This window comes from Erinaceus europaeus, chromosome 5 (genome assembly GCF_950295315.1).
Source record: "Erinaceus europaeus chromosome 5, mEriEur2.1, whole genome shotgun sequence".
Lineage (NCBI taxonomy): Eukaryota > Metazoa > Chordata > Mammalia > Eulipotyphla > Erinaceidae > Erinaceus > Erinaceus europaeus.
The window spans coordinates 116,744,701-116,765,824 of record NC_080166.1 but is presented as its reverse complement, the minus strand read 5'-3'; the positions used below and the strand labels follow the sequence as shown (position 1 = coordinate 116,765,824).

Sequence of the window (21,124 nt, the reverse complement as noted above, 5' to 3'; positions counted from 1 at the left end):
AACAATAATAATAATAATAATAATAATAATAATAATAAATAACAACTAGAATGCAGTAGAGTACATGACTTACCAGCCAAGAGGCCCTGGGTTCCTTATTCCCGCACTGCAATAAGTAACTCTTTGGACAGAAGAGAGGAGATGACAAAGGAATTGGCGATTTCTGTGTGAATGTGAGCACAGCTGAGAAGCAACGGAGCTTCTTTTGTCATCTAGAGAAAGTCTACTACGAAAAGAAGTGAGGAGAAAAGGAGAAATCATTGCTGCACTGCTGGAAGCCGTAGATAAACCTGTTCAGTGGTCATTTCCCAACCACGTGGGGGCGCCACTGCGACTGGGAATCACGTGGCAGGACTTCGTGTCTTCCTCGTGGCTCCCGTTGCAAACAACGCGAGACCCCCAAGTCCTAATCGCAAACTACGCGAGAACCTAAGTCCAAAATTTTCGAGTCTGTAGTTCTGGGGCGGAGCCGCCATCACCCAATTTAAGGACTCGCCCCACTCGCTTATGCTAGGCTTGTGACGCCCTGAGGCCAAGTAGAAAGAACTGGCTGCAGATGCAAATCACTGTTCAGGGGTTCATCATATGCAAACAGCACTGGCCTTAGTTTTCCCTATAAAGAGAGATGAAATGATTTACCTGCTGCCGGAAGACTGTGACAATGTACCATCCAGTATGCAGGGAAGTGTCATCTTGACTTTAGATTCACACAAACCTGGTATCTTCTCCTCACTAGCTGTGTGAACAGAAAAACAAACCAATAAACAAACACCTGACTCCTCAAGAGCCTAAGATCTCTCCTGGGTTAAATGAGGGATAATAGTAGCAGCTTTGTATGCACTCAGAGCAGTATCTGACTCCATAAAAAATAATGGTAATAAGGGAGTCCAGCGGTAGCGCAGCGGGTTAAGCGCACGTGGCGCTAAGCGCAAGGACCAGCATAAGGATCTCGGTTCGAGCCCCGGCTCCCCACCTGAAGGGGCGTTGCTTCACAGGTGTTGAAGCAGGTCTGCAGGTGTTTATCTTTCTCTCCCCTCTCTGTCCTCCCCTCCTCTCTCCATTTCTCTCTGTCGTATCCAACAACGACGACATCAATACAACAATAATAACTACAAAAATAAAATAACACGAGCCCCAGCAATAACCCTGGAAACAAACAAACAAACAAAAAAACAGTACAGTAGGCATAGAAAACACTATCATGGTGGCAATGTTAATGATAATTAACTTGGTGTTCAGCACAGAAAATCATTCGCTAAATGTTGAACTTCCCCTTCCTAAAATTTTGTTAAACTCTATCAAATTGGAAGGGTGAAAGAAGTGTAATGTCAATTACACTAATCCTGCAATCATTAGACGATTGCATACAAACTGCAGTGAAGTAAAAAATTAGAATGAAATAATCAGAACGCTTACATTAACGGCAATAAACCTCTAGATACATGTTTGTATAAAAACATTAAAAATGAATTCTTCTGTGCCTTTTAGGGATTTTGAAGGCAATGGGATAAAATCTCTTACAAATTCCACCTTCCTGACATGCAATTCACTCACAGTGCTGTAAGTATATAATAAATTTCAATAAGTTGAGGGGGTAATCCATTAGATTTTGAAATTAAAAATAAAACATTGATCAGGAATTTTAAAGTAGAGGATTTTTTTTTTTTTTACAACATCGGTCTGGAGCTGCAGTACTAGAAAATGTACATGTGAATTTATTGATTTTGGTGGTGGGATCCAGCCTTATGTCTAGCTGCCAACCTAAAATCTAGGTCTCCTGCTGTTCATGTTTCTAAAGGTAGACATTATCTCTGCATCCTCTCAGCTGAACTGATCCCAATTCCACAAATCACCAAGGAAATGAGATGATGCATGTGAAAGTGATCAGCGATACAGCAATTAGTTGTTGCTGCCAGTGACACTAATCACTTGATGTCTTTATCTAAAGAAAAAGAATAATAGTTCCTAGAGAGGACATTTAATGTATTTGGATTGGTCAGAGAGTCTGATTGCAGATTCTGGTTGCTGATGATGTTTTTTTTATGGGGTTAAAAAAAAAAGGTAGATTGGTTAATTTTCACATGTGTGAAAATGTGTAAAACAGAAGAATTTTGCTTTTGTTTTAATAATAGTTTTCCACAGTTTGTTAGTTGGATGGATGGTTGAAAAAAAAAATGAGTGCATTCATTTGTAGTGGTTTAACAACTTCTCTCTAGGGAACCAGGTGATAAGATGATTGACAGGTTGAATTATAGATTATAGATTAATATAATTAATGAGAAATGAGGCAGCCTTGCCCAAAAGATGAAAACACTTGGTTCTTTTTTCTCCTTATAGAGAGAGGACACTGGAAACCGACATGAGTTACACTAACACATTTTCTTTTAAAATTCAAGGCAGCCTTTGAATCACTTTCATACTCACTAATTTGTTAACACTTATATAAAACAGTTGCTGACCCCCCTCTATTTGCCTTTGTTTTGGAGGATTCCACTACTAGACAAAATATAAGTAAAATGTCTCTCCACCGAATTCACAATTATTTGTGACCCCAGGAACAACTGTGTCGTTAGTCTGACTTTACCTCTGCTTAGACTTTTGTTTTTTCACTGAGAAATGTGATGTGCACAAAGGGACATCTGAAAACTTTACTGAGCATTAGCACCAGGGTCTAAATTCGCCATGCTGTGTGTGTAGATAGAGAAAAACACTTTCTAAAAGTAACTAAATTCTACACAAAGTGAAGTGTCACAAACTACTCTCAACACCTCAAATGACTGATGGCATCACTTCTTGGAGTGAGAACATGTGGCTATCCTCGATTAGAAACTCCAGCCTTATGCTGCACACTGAACAGGCCTCACTTTGAGACATCAAAAGAGACCTATGAAATTACACTCAGATCAATGGCATCTCCCAGGGAGAACTGAATATTACAGTAGACACAAACCACCGATGCTGATAATCACTATGTCTTACAGGTTTCTGCCAAGAAATCAAATTGATTTTATTCCAGAGAAGACAATTTCTTCATTAAAAAATTTAGGAGAACTGTGAGTAGTTTTGTCTATTAGGAAAATATGATTGTTTCTCCAAGATTATATATATTTTTAATTTCTTTATTCAATGGTTTACAGTTGACAGTAAATGCAATAGTTTGTACATGCATAACATCCAAGATTATAAATTTAAATGACTAGTGAGACTACTTTTCTGCTAGCAGCAGGGAAAACCCTGTAGGCTACTGGATTTTCATAATCAATTAAGAAAATCAGCATTATCCTAAATTCAAAGGAAATTAAAGTCAGACAGTGTTTTTTTTGTGGATTTAGCCTACTCAAATTTCCGTGCTTGTTTTCTGTGGATGACTTCAGATGTTTGTGTGTTTGGAAGTGCTCCAGTGTTTGATAGCTCCTTAAACTCAAGAATCATTGTCATCAATTATGGAGTATAGCTAATTCTCAGTAAATGCTGAATGAACAACTGACTGGCTGAAAAATATTAATTAATTTAACTTAAGGGACTAAAGATGCTCATTATCTCTTGAGAAATGATGACTTTTGAAGGAAATACAAATGTCTAAGAATGAGGATGATGCTTATTGAAAAATATTCAATGAGCTCACATAACTCTTTTCTGCTCAGATAAATGCTTTGTAGATCCGAGCCTTTTCAAAAGCATCTGTCTTGCCATCAATTCATGACTATCCACATAATTATATGTCACTGGAAGTTGAAATTAAGTCTGCTATATTACAAATTGTGGCAATTAACATGGAGAACTCCCTCTCTAGATCTGAGTCCTGAAATGGGAATTGGTGCCTTAATTACCCTCTCCCTCATCTCTCATACCTTATTTTAAAACCCAGAAAGAATTCGGGGGGGGATGAGAATCATTTAAAAAGTAACTGGCGGCTAATTAGATAGCTCAATCTAATTAGTGAGTGTCATAACCCAAATCCATATTTCTGAAGTGTCTGATTTGAGTGTGGCACTAAAGTAAAGCTAGAAATAATATTTGATAGCAAAGAAGTAAAAGATGGATTACTTAGATGAACTGACTCACTTCTCCCAGAGGCATTTCTGAGCAGACCTTAAAAGCTGATACAGATTTGGGTTACAGGGTGGAATAGCTGAACAGTCTGGGATAAACAGGGACACAATTTATATACAAACATAAGGAAACTGAGAGCTCCACTGTCAGGCTTCAGGTTCCCACAGCGACCTGAAATGGAAAGAAGACTCACGCACATAATTCTGTGAGTGAACCTGCCCAGAGGGACTGCCTGCATTCAGGAAAGTTTCCTCATAGACACGGAACCAAACCTTGGGCTCCATTTTTTGGTGCTTAGTACAGTTACATCAGAGAAGTTCAAAGCAAGTTAGCCACATGTAAACAATTCTGGGAGATGTATGCTCTATGTGAATCCTACCCTGTACCAGGACCCAACCGTACAGACATTATGTCACCAATCCTACTTATGTAAGCATGTTTTTCATTCACCTGGTTATCATGACCCTTTGTTTAGTAAGGCCTGGTTATCATCAGAAAATGCAAGTCAGGCTTTTTGCCTTTGTACTCCTAAGCATTCCCTGTACATAGTCACTTCTGGGGTCCTTTCAGTCTTTGTTCCCAACACTCCACACTAACTCTTCACACTGAATTCCCATTAACTCTAATCTTGTCAAAGCCCTCCCCTCACTCTGGCTTTTCTTCTGACACAATCATCTCATAAGCCAGAACACATTATGTCACTGTCCTGCTTAATAATCCTCTTCTTTATTGCCTGTCATCTAGCACAGGTCCTTGGCACAGTTCTCAAGTATTAATGTGCAGATGAATCACAGGAGATAGTGACTTACTGGCATGTTAAGAGGCTCCACCTCTCAGAGTTTCTAAAGCCATAATTGTGGAACAGATAACAGAAGTCTACTTTCTATAAGCATCTTCCTTGATTCTGATGCCTGGTCTTTCTTCTTGCAAAGATCACCTTGGAATGTGTTCATTAGCCTTCCATCTTGTCCCCACTGTCTTCAAACACTTACTTACAGACTTCCTCTACATTTCCACTCCTTTCTTTCCCATGATGATGGTGGACTACTTGCTGATTCCTAAAATTGTCATTGAATTCCAACCATCTGTTTCTATGGCCCTGCCTAACTTCACCTGAAAATCTGCTCATCCTTAATGTCACCTATGAAAGCCATCCAGCTTTATTCAAACACTTCTTAATTTCCCTGGCCAAAGCAGTGACTTTTTTTTTTATCTGAACTTACACAAGGAATCTTGCCATAGTTTTTGTGTCCTAATCTTGCTATTTACTTAAATTCTCAATGTCTCCAAATAAAATGTTCATTCTTAGTTGTATGTTAACTCCTACATATCTATCAGCAACTCCAAAGCATCAAAAAGAGATACGATTTTCTGCTAGATTCTTAGGCAAATTCGCATCTGTTTCACTTTGGACATCTCTGACTCAGAAACATAATTTGTACCCTCTCACAATCCCTTATGCCTTCCTATCTAAAAAAAAAAAAAAAATTCCTCCACATCCTGTAGAACCTCATCTCCATGATTCATTTTGGATTGGACAGTTCTAATATATTTTTGAGTTCTAAATTTTCATTTTCTTATGAAAGATAATACCATATAGCATGTACACTTAACCATTTCTGATTACTCGGGCTGATAGAGCAAATAATATCAGGATTGGAATGTAAATATCAGGATTGGAATGTAAAACACATAGAAAGTAAAAGCATATGCCTCAAGAAAGCTTGGTACCTATGTAGTTGAATAAAAAAGATGAAAACTAAGTGAACCAAGTAGGGAAACACAGAAGCAATAGATGGTAAAAGTATATAAGTACCTAAAACAGAGAAATTAATCAAAGTAGATATTGAATCCAGTTTGGGAATAAATTGGAGAGAAACTGAGAGAAATTCCAGACAGGAACTAGGTGAACAAAGTGTCACATGTTTGAAAGTGATAAAAACATATCCATTTAGCTGGCTCCCGTGGCCTACTTGTGTAAAGACATTATCAAGTTGGCTAAATTGGGTAATAATTTCTGTTAAATCAAATGGACTGGTGATATTTGTGAGGAGTAATAACTATTTCATCTATTTTCAATGTTGTTGCCTTGGATTTTCACTGACACCAATAGGAACCTTTCCAACAATATGATAATGGAGCTACCACACCACATTTTTAAAGATCTGAAGCTTTTACAAAAGCTGTAAGTTCTTCTCCCATCAACAGATTAAAGTGCCAACTTCTTGTGCTTCTGATTTAATAACATTTATTTTCTTCTTTTTTATGTTGCACAAGGAACCTGTCATCCAATCCTCTTTTGTATCTCCACAAGAACCAGTTTGACGGTCTTAAGCAACTTCAGTCTCTGTAAGTGCAATATGTATGTTGCTTATCACTTAAGCAGATGTACTTAGAAACACATGAGTATAGGTACACACAAGGGTTTTGAATTTAAGTGTGCATTAACTTATTGTCATGTCAATTATGTACTGAATTACAATGAGAACTCATTTTTTGCTGTTCAGTATACAGAAACATTATCTGTGTTTGAAGCTACAGATCAATCCTTCCTGAAAATTGGACTCATTTGAAAAAAAGTATCATCATTCAGTTTATTATTATTATTATATTTATTTGTATAGAAACAGCCAGAAATCAAGAAGGAAGGGGGAAATAAAGAGAGAGACACAGAGACACCTGTAGCCCTACTTCACCACTCGTGAAGTTTTCCCCCTGCAGGTGGAGAGCGGGGCTTGAACCCAGGTCCTCGCGCACTGTAAGATGTGCGCTCAGCCAGGTGGACCACCACCCAGCCCCTCATCATTCGGTTTTCACCAAAGAAAAAGATTTCAGTAATAAATACACAAGCTGTTTTGTTATTAACCAGTTGGTGAAAAATAATAACTAAGTAAGACTTGCCTGCCTGTTTCTTTGCCCATTTCCCACAAGATGTCTGTCTATAGTACGTGCTTTTTACTCTGTTATCAGTAAAGAGAAAAAGTATCCACCAAATGTGACTATTCAGGCCTGCAATTTCTGCTTAGTATTTTAACATTTCAAACATACTAGGTTTCAAATAGTGGCAGAAATCATCTCAGAATGTTCACAGAATAATTATTCTCTTCACTTACCTTACACTGAATTCTAAAAGCTAAAATACCAAGTCACCGTATTTGACTTTTCTATAAAGTCAAAACAACAACTACTTACTTCATAGTTTTCTCTCTCTCTCTTTCTTTCTTTCTTTCTTTCTTTCTTTCTTTCTTTCTGTGTTGTCTCATCAATTTATCTGAATATTTATATACACATTCATTTAACATTTATTGGCTACAATTTTATTCATAGCACTATCTTGGGTACACAGGATATAGTAGTAGACCGTCCTTTACAAGATTCTAAGCTACTAACCAAGCAGTCACAGAAACAAGTAAAAATAAAACTGTTATGAATCTGGAAGAATGTTAGAGAGCAAAAAATAAAAAGGAAAATTATTTTCAGAACAAGTGGCGTTTCCTGCAAGAGAGGTCATGCAATCATTTACTCCCAGAAGTTTCATGTCTGACTTCCAAAGAACAAAATATTAATAATTCCTTTAAGAAGGACTCAGGGTACAAGAGAACTAAGCAACACTGACTTCAGAGATAACTCCCCGGCGACAGTGTGTGTCTTTCCATGCACATGGTCCGGGAGCAAGCCCCAACACCAACCACATGGGAGGCACTAGGACACAGCAAGAAGCTACAGTGCTATGGTGCCTCACCATCTCTTCCTGTTTCTCTGTCACTCTTAATGAAAAGGTTTACCCAGAAGTGGGAAAGTCACACATGTGAGACCCTAACTTGACAAAAAAAAAAAGGTCAAAAAGTCTTCATACAGATTAGTAGTGAGAGTGTTTTGCAGAAAATCAATAAATTTTACACATGTAACAATGACTGTATTTATGTAATAAATACATTTATTACAATGAATTTACCCCCAATGAAAGCATTTTTAAAACCTGAGTGAGAATCAAGTAAGCACTAACTAAAATTTTAAAAATATAACATCAAAAGCAATGTGTGTGTGTGTGTGTGTGTGTGTGTGTGTGTGTGTGTGTGTGTGTGTGTGTTGGCAAAAAAAGACCACTTGGATAGGGTGCTGCTTTTTTATGTGTGAGGCTCAGGTTTGAGCCTGGCCCACCTCATTGATAGAATTTTCAGGGCTGTGGTCTCTCTTATTCTTTCTCTCTATATATCCCTCTCTCACTGTCTCTAAAAAATCAGAAAGTTAAAAAAAAATCAGGAAGTATCATCTTTTTAATAACTATTTCATTTATTTTTAATTTTTTTTTATTTTTCCCCTTTTGTTGCCCTTGTTATCATCGTTGTTGTTGTTATTATTATTGTTGTTGTTGTTGCTGTCATTGTTGTTGGTTAGGACAGAGAGAAATCGAGAGAGGAGGGGAAGACAGAGAGGGGGAGAGAAAGATAGACACCTGCGGACCTGCTTCACCGCCTGTGAAGTGAACCTCCTGCAGGTGGAGAGCCGGGGGCTTGAACCAGGATCCTTACACCGGTCCTTGTGCTTCTTGCCATGTGTGCTTAACCCTCTGCGCCACTGCCCAGCTTCCTATTTCATCTATTTTTAAGAGATCAGAATAAAGCTCAACTTTAAGATATGGTAGTGCTGAAGGTCTTAGGGTCTTGAGGCTCTAGGCATGCAATTCCTGTGTTCTAATGCCAAACCATTGCCTCTTCAAAATCCCGTTTTTCTAGGTTGTTCCCTCCCTATCTGTGTTTTCTGAAAATGTGACAAACTCTCTAAATCCCTGACATCATTCAAGAGGTCATAAAAAGAAAAAAAAAATCCATACTTGAAGAAATCTCCATCTCTTCTCCTGCCTCTCTCTCTCTCTCTCTGCCTCTAGGGTTATCACTGGGACTCGGTACCTGCACTATGAATCCACTGCTCCTGGTGGCCATCTTTTTCAAAAGCAGTTATCCTTAATTGGAGCTCTCCTTTCTATTTCCATGGTTTTCCGTTCTAAAGACACATTGATTAGGAACAAGTAATTGTATCTAAATGTAGGTTCTCACAAAAATCCCTTCAGTGATGTTCTCATACTGGAGATATCAGCTGTAGTCTGAAACCCTCTAACTCATATAATGTGATTCATGAAGTCGAATTACAGAGCCAGTCTTACAATCATACAAATCACCACAGCCACTTTTAAATCAAAGAAATGAATGATAATATTCTTTATAATGTACTTCTGCTTCTGAAGTGACAAATGCAGCTCCAACTTGCAGGAGGCATAAAGAGAAATGGCAATTTTTGAAGGCAGTTTATAGTAAAAAAAAAAAAAAAAAACTCACCCTAATATGAACTGCTAGCATAAGATTTTGAAGCATGGTATTTAGTATAAGACAAAGAATGTGATGATCAAAAATCAAACCCTGGGTGGAGAGTAGATAGCATAATGGTTATGCAAACAGACTCCCATGCCTGAAGTGCCAAAGTCCCAGGTTCAATCCCCTGCACCACCATAAGCCAGAGCTGAACAGTGCTCTGGTTAAAAAATAAAATAAATTAAAATAAAATAAAAACCCAGTCTCTAAAAAAAAAAAATCAAACAAAGTCATTAAGCATATTTTGCCTTTTTTCCAGAGACCTGGATAAGATAGAGATTCCAAATATAAGCACACAGATGTTTCAACCCCTGAAGAATCTGTCTTACATGTATGTATGTATAGAAGAATGGAAATGAGAACATGGTGACATGTTCCAGATATTCTCGTGCGAACTGTCTTGTGTATCACTGCAATGTGTTTTTATGCAAGAAAAGTCATTGTATTGAGAACTTTTTAATTTTGTCACCTTTGGTCCCTGTTCAGATAGAGTTCAATATTATGATGTGCCGACATGAATGACACTTCTCTCTGGAAACACGCTGTTTATCCAATTGAGGCCCAATAAGAGATCAGGGTACCAGAATGCCACACATTACACAAGATGAAGTCACTGGCTAAATGGTACTCAGGCGACCTGGAAACATTAATTCACCTCACATGAATGAGCAGTCGGCTGCTCTAAGATTTGAGCCCTTTAGGAAGAAAGGTGCTATATAAATTCCAGGTGTTGTTACTGTTACTAAGTGCACTACAAAATGGAGGTAATTAATCTTTATAGTAGTTTTTGATAAGTCACTATGATATATTTGACTAAAGTGCACTATGTAAGTTGTGTTAATATATGTGTTTATGACATAATCATTTCTTTATCAACTGTATTATCTCTGTGTTCATGATTTCAAAAAAATTAACCCTTGTTGTCCACAACGATAGGGAAGATTCGGTGTAAGATTACAAGTTGGGTGCACCAAGTGGATGAAATGGTTGGTGTAAAGGTGTTCTTTGGGGAGAATATTTTATTTATGTTTTTCAGTAGGTATGATTACTAAAAGACAAGTATTTGATGCATACCCACACAGCTTTTGCAATTTTTCTTTCTGTGGCATGAGTAGATATTTAATGAGGCTGTCATTTCCTTGTTCTGGTAGGCAAAATATGAGGTCTTCTTAGACTAGAGAACTCAGTCTTTAGTAAACTTGATGGAAAATTTGATGCTTTAAATATGGACCTCAAGGGAAGGACCTAGTAATGTGCAGAAAGTGTGTTAACTCAGCTACTTCCCTACTAAGTGACCCAATGACTCTTGTTTCATCTTCTTTCTTCATCTTTCATCAATATAGAAGGAAAGTGTGTGTCAGGATCTCTAGGGCCAGAGCAGAAAACAAGTCTCTTTAATTGGATAGATACTCTCAGGAAGACCGTAAATTACGCTAGGCCAGGGATTCCTTCCCATTACTTTACCTGACACACCCTCTAAATGATTCGTGTGACCGCCTAAGAAGCATTTTCTTTCCATGTGGTGGGCACTGGTCTAGATCTAGGAACATAAGGATGACCAAGAGTGAAAAAAGTCTGCTCTGTGGAGCTTCCATTTAGCTTTTGTAAACAAATAAACAGCCAGTAAATTCTGTAAAGAAAAGGGAAGGCAGATGAAGAGACAGAGGGAAAATTGAGGTGAACACATAGAATGCAGAGAGATGTGACATGTCAGCAGATCAAAACGGAGCAAATGAGAAACTTCAACAATGTCTGGGGGAAGACTCTTCTACAAAGAGGCAAAGGAAGAGGCCCCAGACTGAGTAGGAGAGAAGCCTAGCTTGTTGTTTGGTTCAAGAAAGGTCAATATATCTAAGTGGAGTGAGTGCTGAGGGAAAGGCAGTGAGGTGGGTCCAGAAAGCCAAATCAAGCTTCTTTTAGTGCATGAGGCTAGAATGTGAAAGAGGAGATGACAATAAAGAAAGAGAGGAAAGGAAGGAAGGAAGGAAGGAAGGAAGGAAGGAAGGAAGGAAGGAAGGAAGGAAAGAAGGAAGGGAGGAAGGAGTCAAAAAGGATGAGGTAGAGATTAAGAAGCAGAGAAATGAGCTAAAAAGAGGTGATGATACATATAAATGAAATTAGTTTTGTAGGAGAAAATCTTTAGACACACAGGTTCAGGAAGTGGCAGTAGAGCAGACAACCTCCCCAGTCCAAACACTTCAGGATCCCACATGATTCACACTGTCAATACATTGATTCGAGGGAAATCTATATTTCCCTCTAGAAATTTTCTAAGTCCTTTATGGGCTATAGTAAAAAATCTGTGTTTAAAGCAGCGTCTTCTCCTCCTAGCTCCAGTGAAATGAATTTTCCTAATCTCAGAGACCACTGTCAGGAAAAAGCAGTCTATTTACAGTGAGCTGAAAAGGAAGTGTAAAACAGGAGTGTTTTTGTTTGTTTGTTTGTTTTTGTGAGCTGCTACAGGCACCTTATATCCCAAACCCAAGTCCCTGATTATTTGCTACATTTCATTTTAGTGATGACACTCTCCTATTTATAATACCTCATAGAATAACGCAATGCCATGGAGAGGAAGAGTCCTGGACACTTCACATTCTCATTCCCCTGCCTTGACTCACCTCAGACAAGCTACACAATTTCTACATCCTGTAGGTTCTTCATCTTTTAAAAGAACACTGCCTGGAAGAACACAGTATTAAGTGAAGACCACTATCACTATGTAGCTACTGCACAGAAATAAACCGGCCCAGTGAAATTGCACACCTGACAGAGCAGCAGCCCTGGTAGGACAAGCGACTGTAGTTTCTGTGTCATTGCTATCAAGTGACTCTTTTTTTCCCTTTGACTTTAGTTATTTCAAAAACTTTCGATACTGCTCCTATGCTCCCCATGTCCGAATATGTATGCCCTTGACTGACGGCATTTCTTCATTTGAGGACCTCTTGGCTAACAATATCCTCAGAGTATTTGTCTGGGTTATAGCTTTCATAACCTGCTTTGGAAATCTTTTTGTCATTGGCATGAGATCTTTCATTAAAGCTGAAAATGCAACTCACGCTATGTCCATCAAAGTCCTTTGTTGTAAGTATGTTTACTCTCTAAGTACATGTAGGCTGTCTTCTCTGAGCAGTGCACTAGAAATAGGTTGACACTGGATGTGAATTTTATATGCTGGGCAGTTTTCCACTAAGTGTGCAGGGTTCTCTTTTGCTTGGCTGCTCCGTGGTAAATTCAATGAGTTTAAAGTGATCAAACCCCTACCCCCTAGAGATTATGACATGAAAGGGGGGGGTGACAGGGATTAGGGAAGAGAGGTTTGAGGTTATAAAATTTTTGTTTAACTGACCCCCCAAGTATTCCCTTTCTGACCTATGCAAGTAATATTGATTTACTGTTTGAAAACTAAGCCCCTCCACTACTCTACCCCCATTTCTTAAAGCACAGATGCCGTATACTACTTTAGACATTTTACACCTCTTAACATCCATTGGTTTATAGGTAACGTGATAAGTGCTATATTAGTTCATTTATTACAAGCTCAAAGATGTAGCCCTGATCAGAAAAAATGAAAATGCCAGAACTAGAGCTAATCAGAAAACTCAGAGCTGCTGGGAGCTATCAACCGACACACAGTGTATCGATTCTTCAACAGGTGCAGACTGCCTGATGGGTGTTTATTTGTTCTTCATTGGTGTTTTTGATATAAAATACCGTGGGCAGTATCAGAAATACGCCTTGCTGTGGATGGAGAGTTTACAGTGCCGCCTCATGGGGTTCCTGGCCATGCTGTCCACTGAAGTCTCTGTCCTGCTGCTGACTTACTTGACATTAGAGAAGTTCCTAGTCGTTGTCTTTCCCTTCAGTAACATTCGTCCCGGAAAACGGCAGACCTTTGTCATTCTCCTTGGCATCTGGATTGTGGGATTTTTGATAGCTGTGATTCCATTCTGGAACAAGGATTACTTTGGAAACTTTTATGGAAAAAATGGAGTTTGTTTCCCACTTTATTATGACCAGACAGAAGATATTGGAAGCAAAGGGTATTCTCTTGGAATTTTTCTAGGTAAATTAGACTTTACATTTCATGGAAAAAAAATGTAACTTTGACTTATATACAGTGTTAGTTGTAGAGTCAAATAGAGTTAAGACTGTCTTTTTCTTTTTTTTTTTTTTAAGAAAAGCTCTTGCTTTGTGTGTAGAGAACTTCTTATTAAGCTTTTTATTACAGAGATTTGCTGTGGAAAACAAATCTACTATCAAGATCTCTGGATGATATCTTTATCATCTGTGAGATCCTGAGATTTTATGATGCACAATGATTCTGGGCTGGAGGGATTGTGCTGCAGAGCTTAGTCCTGTGACCTACCAACTTATTTGGATTCGTTTTATTTTACAATCTAGATGTGAGTGAAAGAAATAATGATAAAGTTCTGGAAACTTACTAACAGAGGATTATCCACATGAAAATACCATCAAAATCTATTTCCTTTTTGTAAATGCAATCCTAAAGTTAGATGTCTGATAACATGTGGTGTTTCACTTTCTTTTAGCCCACCCCATTCTTGTTTAGTAAAGAGAATTCTGCATCCTCTGTTACAAATAGATGAAAATTTTAATCCTTAAGTTAAAAATAAACAAAAAATTGTTTAACTATCTAATAGGTATTTCTCTTGCTAAAAACTAAGGCCATTCCCCAGTGGGAGTGGTGGATTTGTAGTGGTGGCGCCAAGCCCCTGCGATAACCCTGGTGGCCAAAAAAAAAGAAAGGCCATTTCTACATCTGCTCTTTAAGTAGGGCTGAATTACATTTCATTCCCCACTTCTCATTTTCTCCCATAATCTAAGCAAGCAACAAACTCTTTTCTATGTTGTTTTTCAAATACACATTTGACTTTTCTTTCTCTCATTCCCTACACACTGCTGTCACCTTCATTTAAAAACTTACTACGTCAACCCTGAAGGATTACATTAGCCGTTCCTAACCTTGTGGCCTCTAAGGCTTTCCCTTTCCCATATATCTCTCCAAGAACACTTTTATGACCGCCCTACCAGAAGTCCTGTGTATGTGTGACCATGCTCAGAGATGTTTAATGATTCTCCACTAATACTCCTAAATTCAGGTTTAAATTAGTCACTTAAAGCCATCATAAAATGGCCTTAACCACTGACCCCAGCTTTTCTCCATCTAGTTCTTTTCTTCTTCCTTTGGTGGGCGAAAAAGTACTCGAATGATTTTATAGCACTACCTATTTTACAGGTAGCTATTTCGTCTACATATGTCACTTCTAGGACATTTTAACCTTTTCCTAGCATAGGGGTACTTGATGGGGACCCTCTGTCACCTGTGCAAATGCACACACACACATATGCATATACACATAGGTGCACGTACATACGCAGGCATCCACCACCACACACGTCACATTACATTCGTTGCTTTAGAATGGACTTTAGAATGTACCTTATATACACCAATCGTGATTTTTGGTACTGGAGATACAGTAGATCAGTCCCCACAGACCTTCCCCCAGAAGAACAATGAAGATAAATAAGCACATCTTTACATCACAGGCTGACAAATGCCATGAAGGAGGAATACAGGATGTCTTAGAAACCCCAGATCTAAGGACCAGCAAAGGCTCCCTAATAGAAATGGATTCAAACAGAGGGACAAAGGTGCTTTAATTAACTTGATGTACAGATTGTGTTCCAGAAAAGAGAGAGAGGGAGAGAGAAGAAGAGGAGGAGGAAGAATGAACTTAGAGGCACAAAGTTGGGCTTGCATGAAGGGCAAAAGAAATTGCTTTGCCTGAATCCTTACAGATAGGGGAAACTTCTAAAAGTATTTTAGCCCCTGATAATATATTCAAGATGGATTTAAAAGGGGAAAAAAAGACCACACACACACAAACACACACATCATTCCTCACTACTATAGTATACACATAGATTACCTGTAAAGAGTCCTAGAGCTCTTCTGTTCATAGAATGTTGGGGAAAAAAGAAACTTCTTAAATACGTAAACTCTTAGAATAGATTCAGGTTTAAGGAAAAAATGCAAGGGTAGTAGTTTCCATATATTCTCATCTAGTTTTAACATGTAATTTTGATCTTTTCCCAGAAGTCTGTTTTTAAAACCTGTACCAAAAGATCATTTTTTAATGCCATTTCATCTTACTCTTAGCTTTCTGACACTAGAACTAAGTAATACAATCTTATAAAATTCTAGTGTGTAGAATTATAATTCAGTTTAATAGAATAAGAAGTATTTGGGTTAATAACAACAGAATACATTGAATTATAATATCGTCCCTCGTTAGTCTTATATACAGCTTAGGTTCAGCTGGACGTTTTGGAAGACAACTTGAAATTATGCAATTTTTTTCGTTCTGAGCACTAAAATACTCTGAATTTTCATATAAAAAGAATGAAAATGACTTAAAAGTCAGTTCTATAAAAATGTTGTTATGTGTAAAGTATCTGGCATATTCAACCCTAAAAGAGTGTACCATGTGATGAATTTTTTTCTACTTTCCTGTTTTTAAATACTTATAAAGTTTCTGGACATACCAGTTTAAATTACACTAATAAATCTGAATAAAAAATAAAATTCATTTGGGTCCTGTGCACTATTTTAAAACCAAAAATATTAAGAATGATGATTCTAAAATTAATGTTTTCTTGACATGCTAAAGCTATTCTACCAGGGCCAATTGGTGAAGTACCTGGTTGAGTGCACACATTACCATGTACAAGGACGTGGTTCAAACCCCTGGTCCCCACCTGCAGGAGGAAAGCTTCATGAGTGGTGAAGCAAGTACAGCAGGTGTCTCTCTCCCCCTGTCTACCCTTCCCACCCCTCTCAATATCTTTCTGCCCTATCAAGTAAAGAACAAAAAGGAAAAATGGCCAACAGGCATGATGGATTCCCATGTTTTCATGCAAGCACTGAGCCCCAGAAGTAACCCTAGTGGCAATTAAAAAAGAAAAAAAAATGAGGTCATCTTTATTTTTGAGGTATTTATATTATTATAGCAATTCTTTAAGCTTGCAGGGAGCTTAAAATGAAAATAGAGATTTTTCCTACTACAAAAAAATTAGTAAATAGAAACTAAACTAAAATTTACCCCATGAATTTAAGATCTAATTTTCCATAAAAGATTAATATATTTGAAATATATTTTTGTTCGGGAAAATCCAAGTTCTTTAGCATATTCTAGTTCATAGCCTTGGATTCAGGATTTTAGTTGAGCATCACTGGGTTTATCCAAAAGAATGCCTCTCAGAAGTACCAGGTTTGGAGGCGCCAATTTGAACATCTAAGTGACATGATATTTTGATTGCTAACTGAATACACCTGAGATGTTAAGAGATATCCTTTTCCCAACAGGTGTGAACTTGCTGGCTTTTCTCATCATTGTGTTTGCCTATATTACTATGTTCTGTTCCATTAAAAAAACTGCCTTGCAGACTTCGGAAGTGAGGAATCACATTGGAAGAGAGGTGGCTGTTGCAAATCGTTTCTTTTTTATTGTGTTCTCTGATGCCATCTGCTGGATTCCTGTATTTGTAGTTAAATTGCTGTCTCTTTTCCAGCTGGAAATACCAGGTCAGTCTCTTCTCTTATCCCCAAGTACACTGTGTATTCTGGTATTTTTTTCTTTTATGAGGTCAGGTTTATAGTACAGTGCCTTATATGTAGTACATTCTCCATAAATACCTACAACTTTAACAAGCCATTATTTCCATGTATTTTATAAGCAGTAGCTAAGCTACTAGTAGAATATTGGCTCAATCCAGACAAAAATAACAAACATACATAAATAGGAGCTATAAAAAAATTAAATCTTAGGGTCCTCCTTCTACCTAGCTAGTTCTTCAGCAAAAACATACAACAAAAATAAAATATAATATACCCATGTAATTGTATAATCTGGTAAACCACTTTTAAATCACTAATAATTTCCACTTAAAAAATAGGGGTGGGGCAGGCAGTAGTGCAGTGGATTAAGTGCACATGGCGCCAAGCATAAGGACTGGCGTAAGGACCCTGGTTGGTGCCCCTGGCTCCCTACCCGCAGGGGGGTCGCTTCACAGGTGGTGAAGCAGGTCTACAGGTGTCTATCTTTCTTTACTTCTCTCTGTCCTCCCCCTCTCAATTTCTTTCTGTCCTATCCAACAACAATGACAGTAATAACAACAACAATAATAACAACACCAATAAGTAACAAGGGCAACAAGAGGGAAAAAATAGCCTCCAGGAGCAGTGGATTCATAGTGCAGGCACTGAGTCCCAGCAATAACCCTGGAGGCAAAAAAAAGAAAAAAAAAAAAAAAGGAGGCCAGGTGATGGGGCACCTGGTTGAGTGTATACACTACCATGCACAGGGACCTAGGTTTAAGCCCCTAGACACCTGCAGGGGAACGCTTCATGAGGGGTATCTCTCTTTGTCTCTTTCTCTCTATCTCTCCCTCTTCTCTCAATTTCTATCTTCCCTCCTAATAAAAAAGAGGAGGGAAATGGTCACTGGTAGCCATGGGTTTGTATTTCAGGCCCTGAGGCTCAGCAATAACCCTGGTGGCAATTACAAATATATATATTCAGAGGTTCTATCCTGGGCCTCTGAATTAGTCTGTAGAAGTTAAGACCTACACATTAGGTATTTTAGACAGAATCCCCTGTGAATTTAAGGCTTGCAAACTTGGATACTTTCACATTCTTTGTCACTGTGGACTGTGGCATCCTTAATGTTCTGTAGAAGTGCTCCATCCCAAAGGCCAGTTTCTCCACCCAGGCCCTTTTTCAACCAGAGATTCATCTGTTGGCTCAGGCTATTGCTTGAGGCCCTGTTTGGAACTTGAACTTCAGAGCCAGCTAGATACTACCCAGAACAGTTTAGCATTGTCTTTAGCTCACTGTTTCAACCTATTGAAGGTTTACCCCATGATACACCTAGATCTGAATTTAAGATCCAATTTTCCATAAAATATTAATATATTTGAAATATATTTTTGATCAGGCAAAACCAAGTTCTTTAGCATATTCTAGTTCATAGCCTTGGATTCAGGATCCAAGGATTTAGTTGATCACCACTGGGCTTGGGGAGCTGATTGAGGGCAGAAGTCCCTACTCACTCATCTTGCTACCCTGTTGACAGGATTCACACCTCAGAAACCTTTATAAGCCAATGATGAAAGCTCAAGTAGCAAACTGTGATATTAATTTATATACAATGTCATGAAGACTATACTTTCAGGGATCATTTCCTTTTTTAAATTTTTTTTAATATTTATTTATTCCCTTTTGTTGCCCTTGTTTTTTTATTGTTGTAGTTACTATTGTTATTGATGTCGTCATTGTTGGATAGGACAGAGAGAAATAGAGAGAAGAGGGGAAGACAGAGATGGGGAGAGAAAGATAGACACCTGCAGATCTGCTTCACTGCCTGTGAAGCGACTCCCCTGCAGGTGGGGTGAGCCAGGGGCTTGAACCAGCATCCTTAGGCCGGACCTTGCGCTTTGCGCCACGTGCGCGTAAACCACTGCGCTACCGCCGAACTCCCTCAGGGATCATTTCTATAGTTTGTTACAGTGCCATGAGAGGCCTTGTCAAGCTGTATGTAAAATGGCACCTCACACACACAGCCTCCTCTGAGCCTCAGCTTGTCTCCCTGCTTGGCATAGGGGTCTCTCAGGCGTCATAAGACAGAGAAGGAAAGATCAAGGGTGACTAGCTGGGAGGCATTGCTGGATGGTCAGAGCAGCAGCTGTAGGAATTTGTGTGCAATCACTTGGGGGCAAATACTTTCATGCAAAGAGCAGAGTTAATTATGTATTAACAGCCACAGATGGGGCTTCATGAACAGTCTCTGGCCTATCATAGCTTCCTGGACATCTCAATTTTTACATCCTAACATTTCAGTCAATAGGACTAAAATGTGCTTTGACCTCCCTTGACTGAAAAAAATTCAGTGGCCGGGATGAACATTATACCTACCTTCCCACTCTCACATATTCTGTGATCCAGAGCCATTAGAATCACTGAATGGATTATTTTTTCGTCTGTGGTTATTTGATATTTTGCCTTTGCTGAAGTCGTCTCCTGGATCTGGATTATACATTCAACTAACAAGACTCTAGGGCCAGTGAAGTAGTTCACTTGGATAGTGCGCTGCTTTGTCTCCCCTCATTTTTCACTTATGCCTTCTTCCATGCTACCATTCCAAGCTCTCCCTGGTACACTCCCATCCAACACAACCGCTTAAGTGTTATTTTAATGGTTGCACCTCCCTTATTGGTTTTATTTAAATGCCATATGCCAGTGTTATTTTTAATGTATCCACTACCCCTTTAGATCACCAGCCTTAGTAGGGTGGAGCCCATGTGTATTTTTTAAGAATATTGTTTATTTATTAACAAGAGAGAACCAGAAAAATCACTCTGGCCATGTGTTGCCAAGGGCTGAACTCAGAGCCTTAGGACCACATGTGTGGCAAGCCCTGTGCTCTACACCCTTACCATGATTTGTTTATCTTCCCTTGGGGAATTTCACATACTGTTATTTATCTTAAGTATTTATTTATGTTAGTTGTATTATATATAATATTGAATATAATACATTATCTTATATATGATATACAATATAGTTGTATATGACCTAGCTAAGTAAAAATATTATAATATCATATATAACTATGCTAACTAGTTATATTAATGAGAGATAATAGAAGACAGAGAGAGAGACCTGAGCACCACTCTAACATAGGCAGTGCCAGGATCTAGCTTGGGATCTCACATTTACAGGCCCTGCACCCGACCACTGAGCCACCACCGGGCTTCACAGAGCATTATTTAACAGTATGTCACTGATATTAGCTGGTGTCAGTTCATAGGAAAAACTTTATATAGCCAGGAAATAGCTAAACTGGTGAGGCATTGGACTCACATGTCTGGGGCTCCCTGTTTGATCCCCAGCTCTACATGTTCTGGAATGGTACTCTGACTTTTCTCTCTCATAAAATAAGTGTTAACATTTTTGATATTTTGAAAATATTTTCCTTATTTATTTTTAATTAAAAATAGATACAGAAAGAAGGAGACACAGAGAAATATCAGAGCACTGATCAGCTCTGACTTATGGTGGTGCTGGGGATTGACCCTGGGAGCTCAGAGCCTCAGGTATGAAAGTCACTTGCATAACCATTATACTGTTTCCTCAGCTCAGTTGTAAATTTATTAAATAAGAGTTGGGGAGATGGCATAATGGTTTTGTGGTTCTGCAAAAGACCTTTATGCCTAAGACTCTGAGGTTCTAGGTTTAATCCCCAGCACAACCATTAGCCAGAGCACAGCAGTGGTCTGGTGTCTCTCTTTCTCTCTCTCCTTTCTCTTTGTATTTCTCTTGTTATAATAAATAAATAATATAATTTAATAAAAATTTTCTAAAAATAAAAGCTTTAGCCTCTATGTTTCAGAACTCACCAGCTGACGTTACATGAGTCCCCCTGCGACTGGATAAGAAACCTCACTCTAATCACAACTTCCTCTGCAGACACAACAGAAAATGACTTGCTTTAATTGCCCATCACAAGTTGCTTTTATCATCCAATTCTTTAAACGATGGAGAGTAAAATTGTATATAAAATTTTTCGGTCCAAGATTTGCTAGGCCCAGTAGTTTCCCTTTTATACTTTTTACAGTTG

The 21,124-nt window shown here is 38.4% G+C and overlaps 1 protein-coding gene across 1 annotated transcript in view; it reads left to right on the top strand.

Moving 5' to 3' along the window:
• Nucleotides 1-21,124, top strand: part of RXFP2 (relaxin family peptide receptor 2) — a 69,979-nt gene that overhangs the window by 45,879 nt on the left and 2,976 nt on the right. Inside the window, exons 10-17 of the mRNA XM_007520292.3 lie at nucleotides 1,489-1,560; nucleotides 2,982-3,053; nucleotides 6,167-6,238; nucleotides 6,331-6,402; nucleotides 9,682-9,753; nucleotides 12,274-12,503; nucleotides 13,075-13,485; nucleotides 16,813-17,031. Coding sequence (XP_007520354.1) covers nucleotides 1,489-1,560; nucleotides 2,982-3,053; nucleotides 6,167-6,238; nucleotides 6,331-6,402; nucleotides 9,682-9,753; nucleotides 12,274-12,503; nucleotides 13,075-13,485; nucleotides 16,813-17,031 — 1,220 coding nt within the window. The remainder of the gene's footprint in view (nucleotides 1-1,488; nucleotides 1,561-2,981; nucleotides 3,054-6,166; nucleotides 6,239-6,330; nucleotides 6,403-9,681; nucleotides 9,754-12,273; nucleotides 12,504-13,074; nucleotides 13,486-16,812; nucleotides 17,032-21,124) is intronic.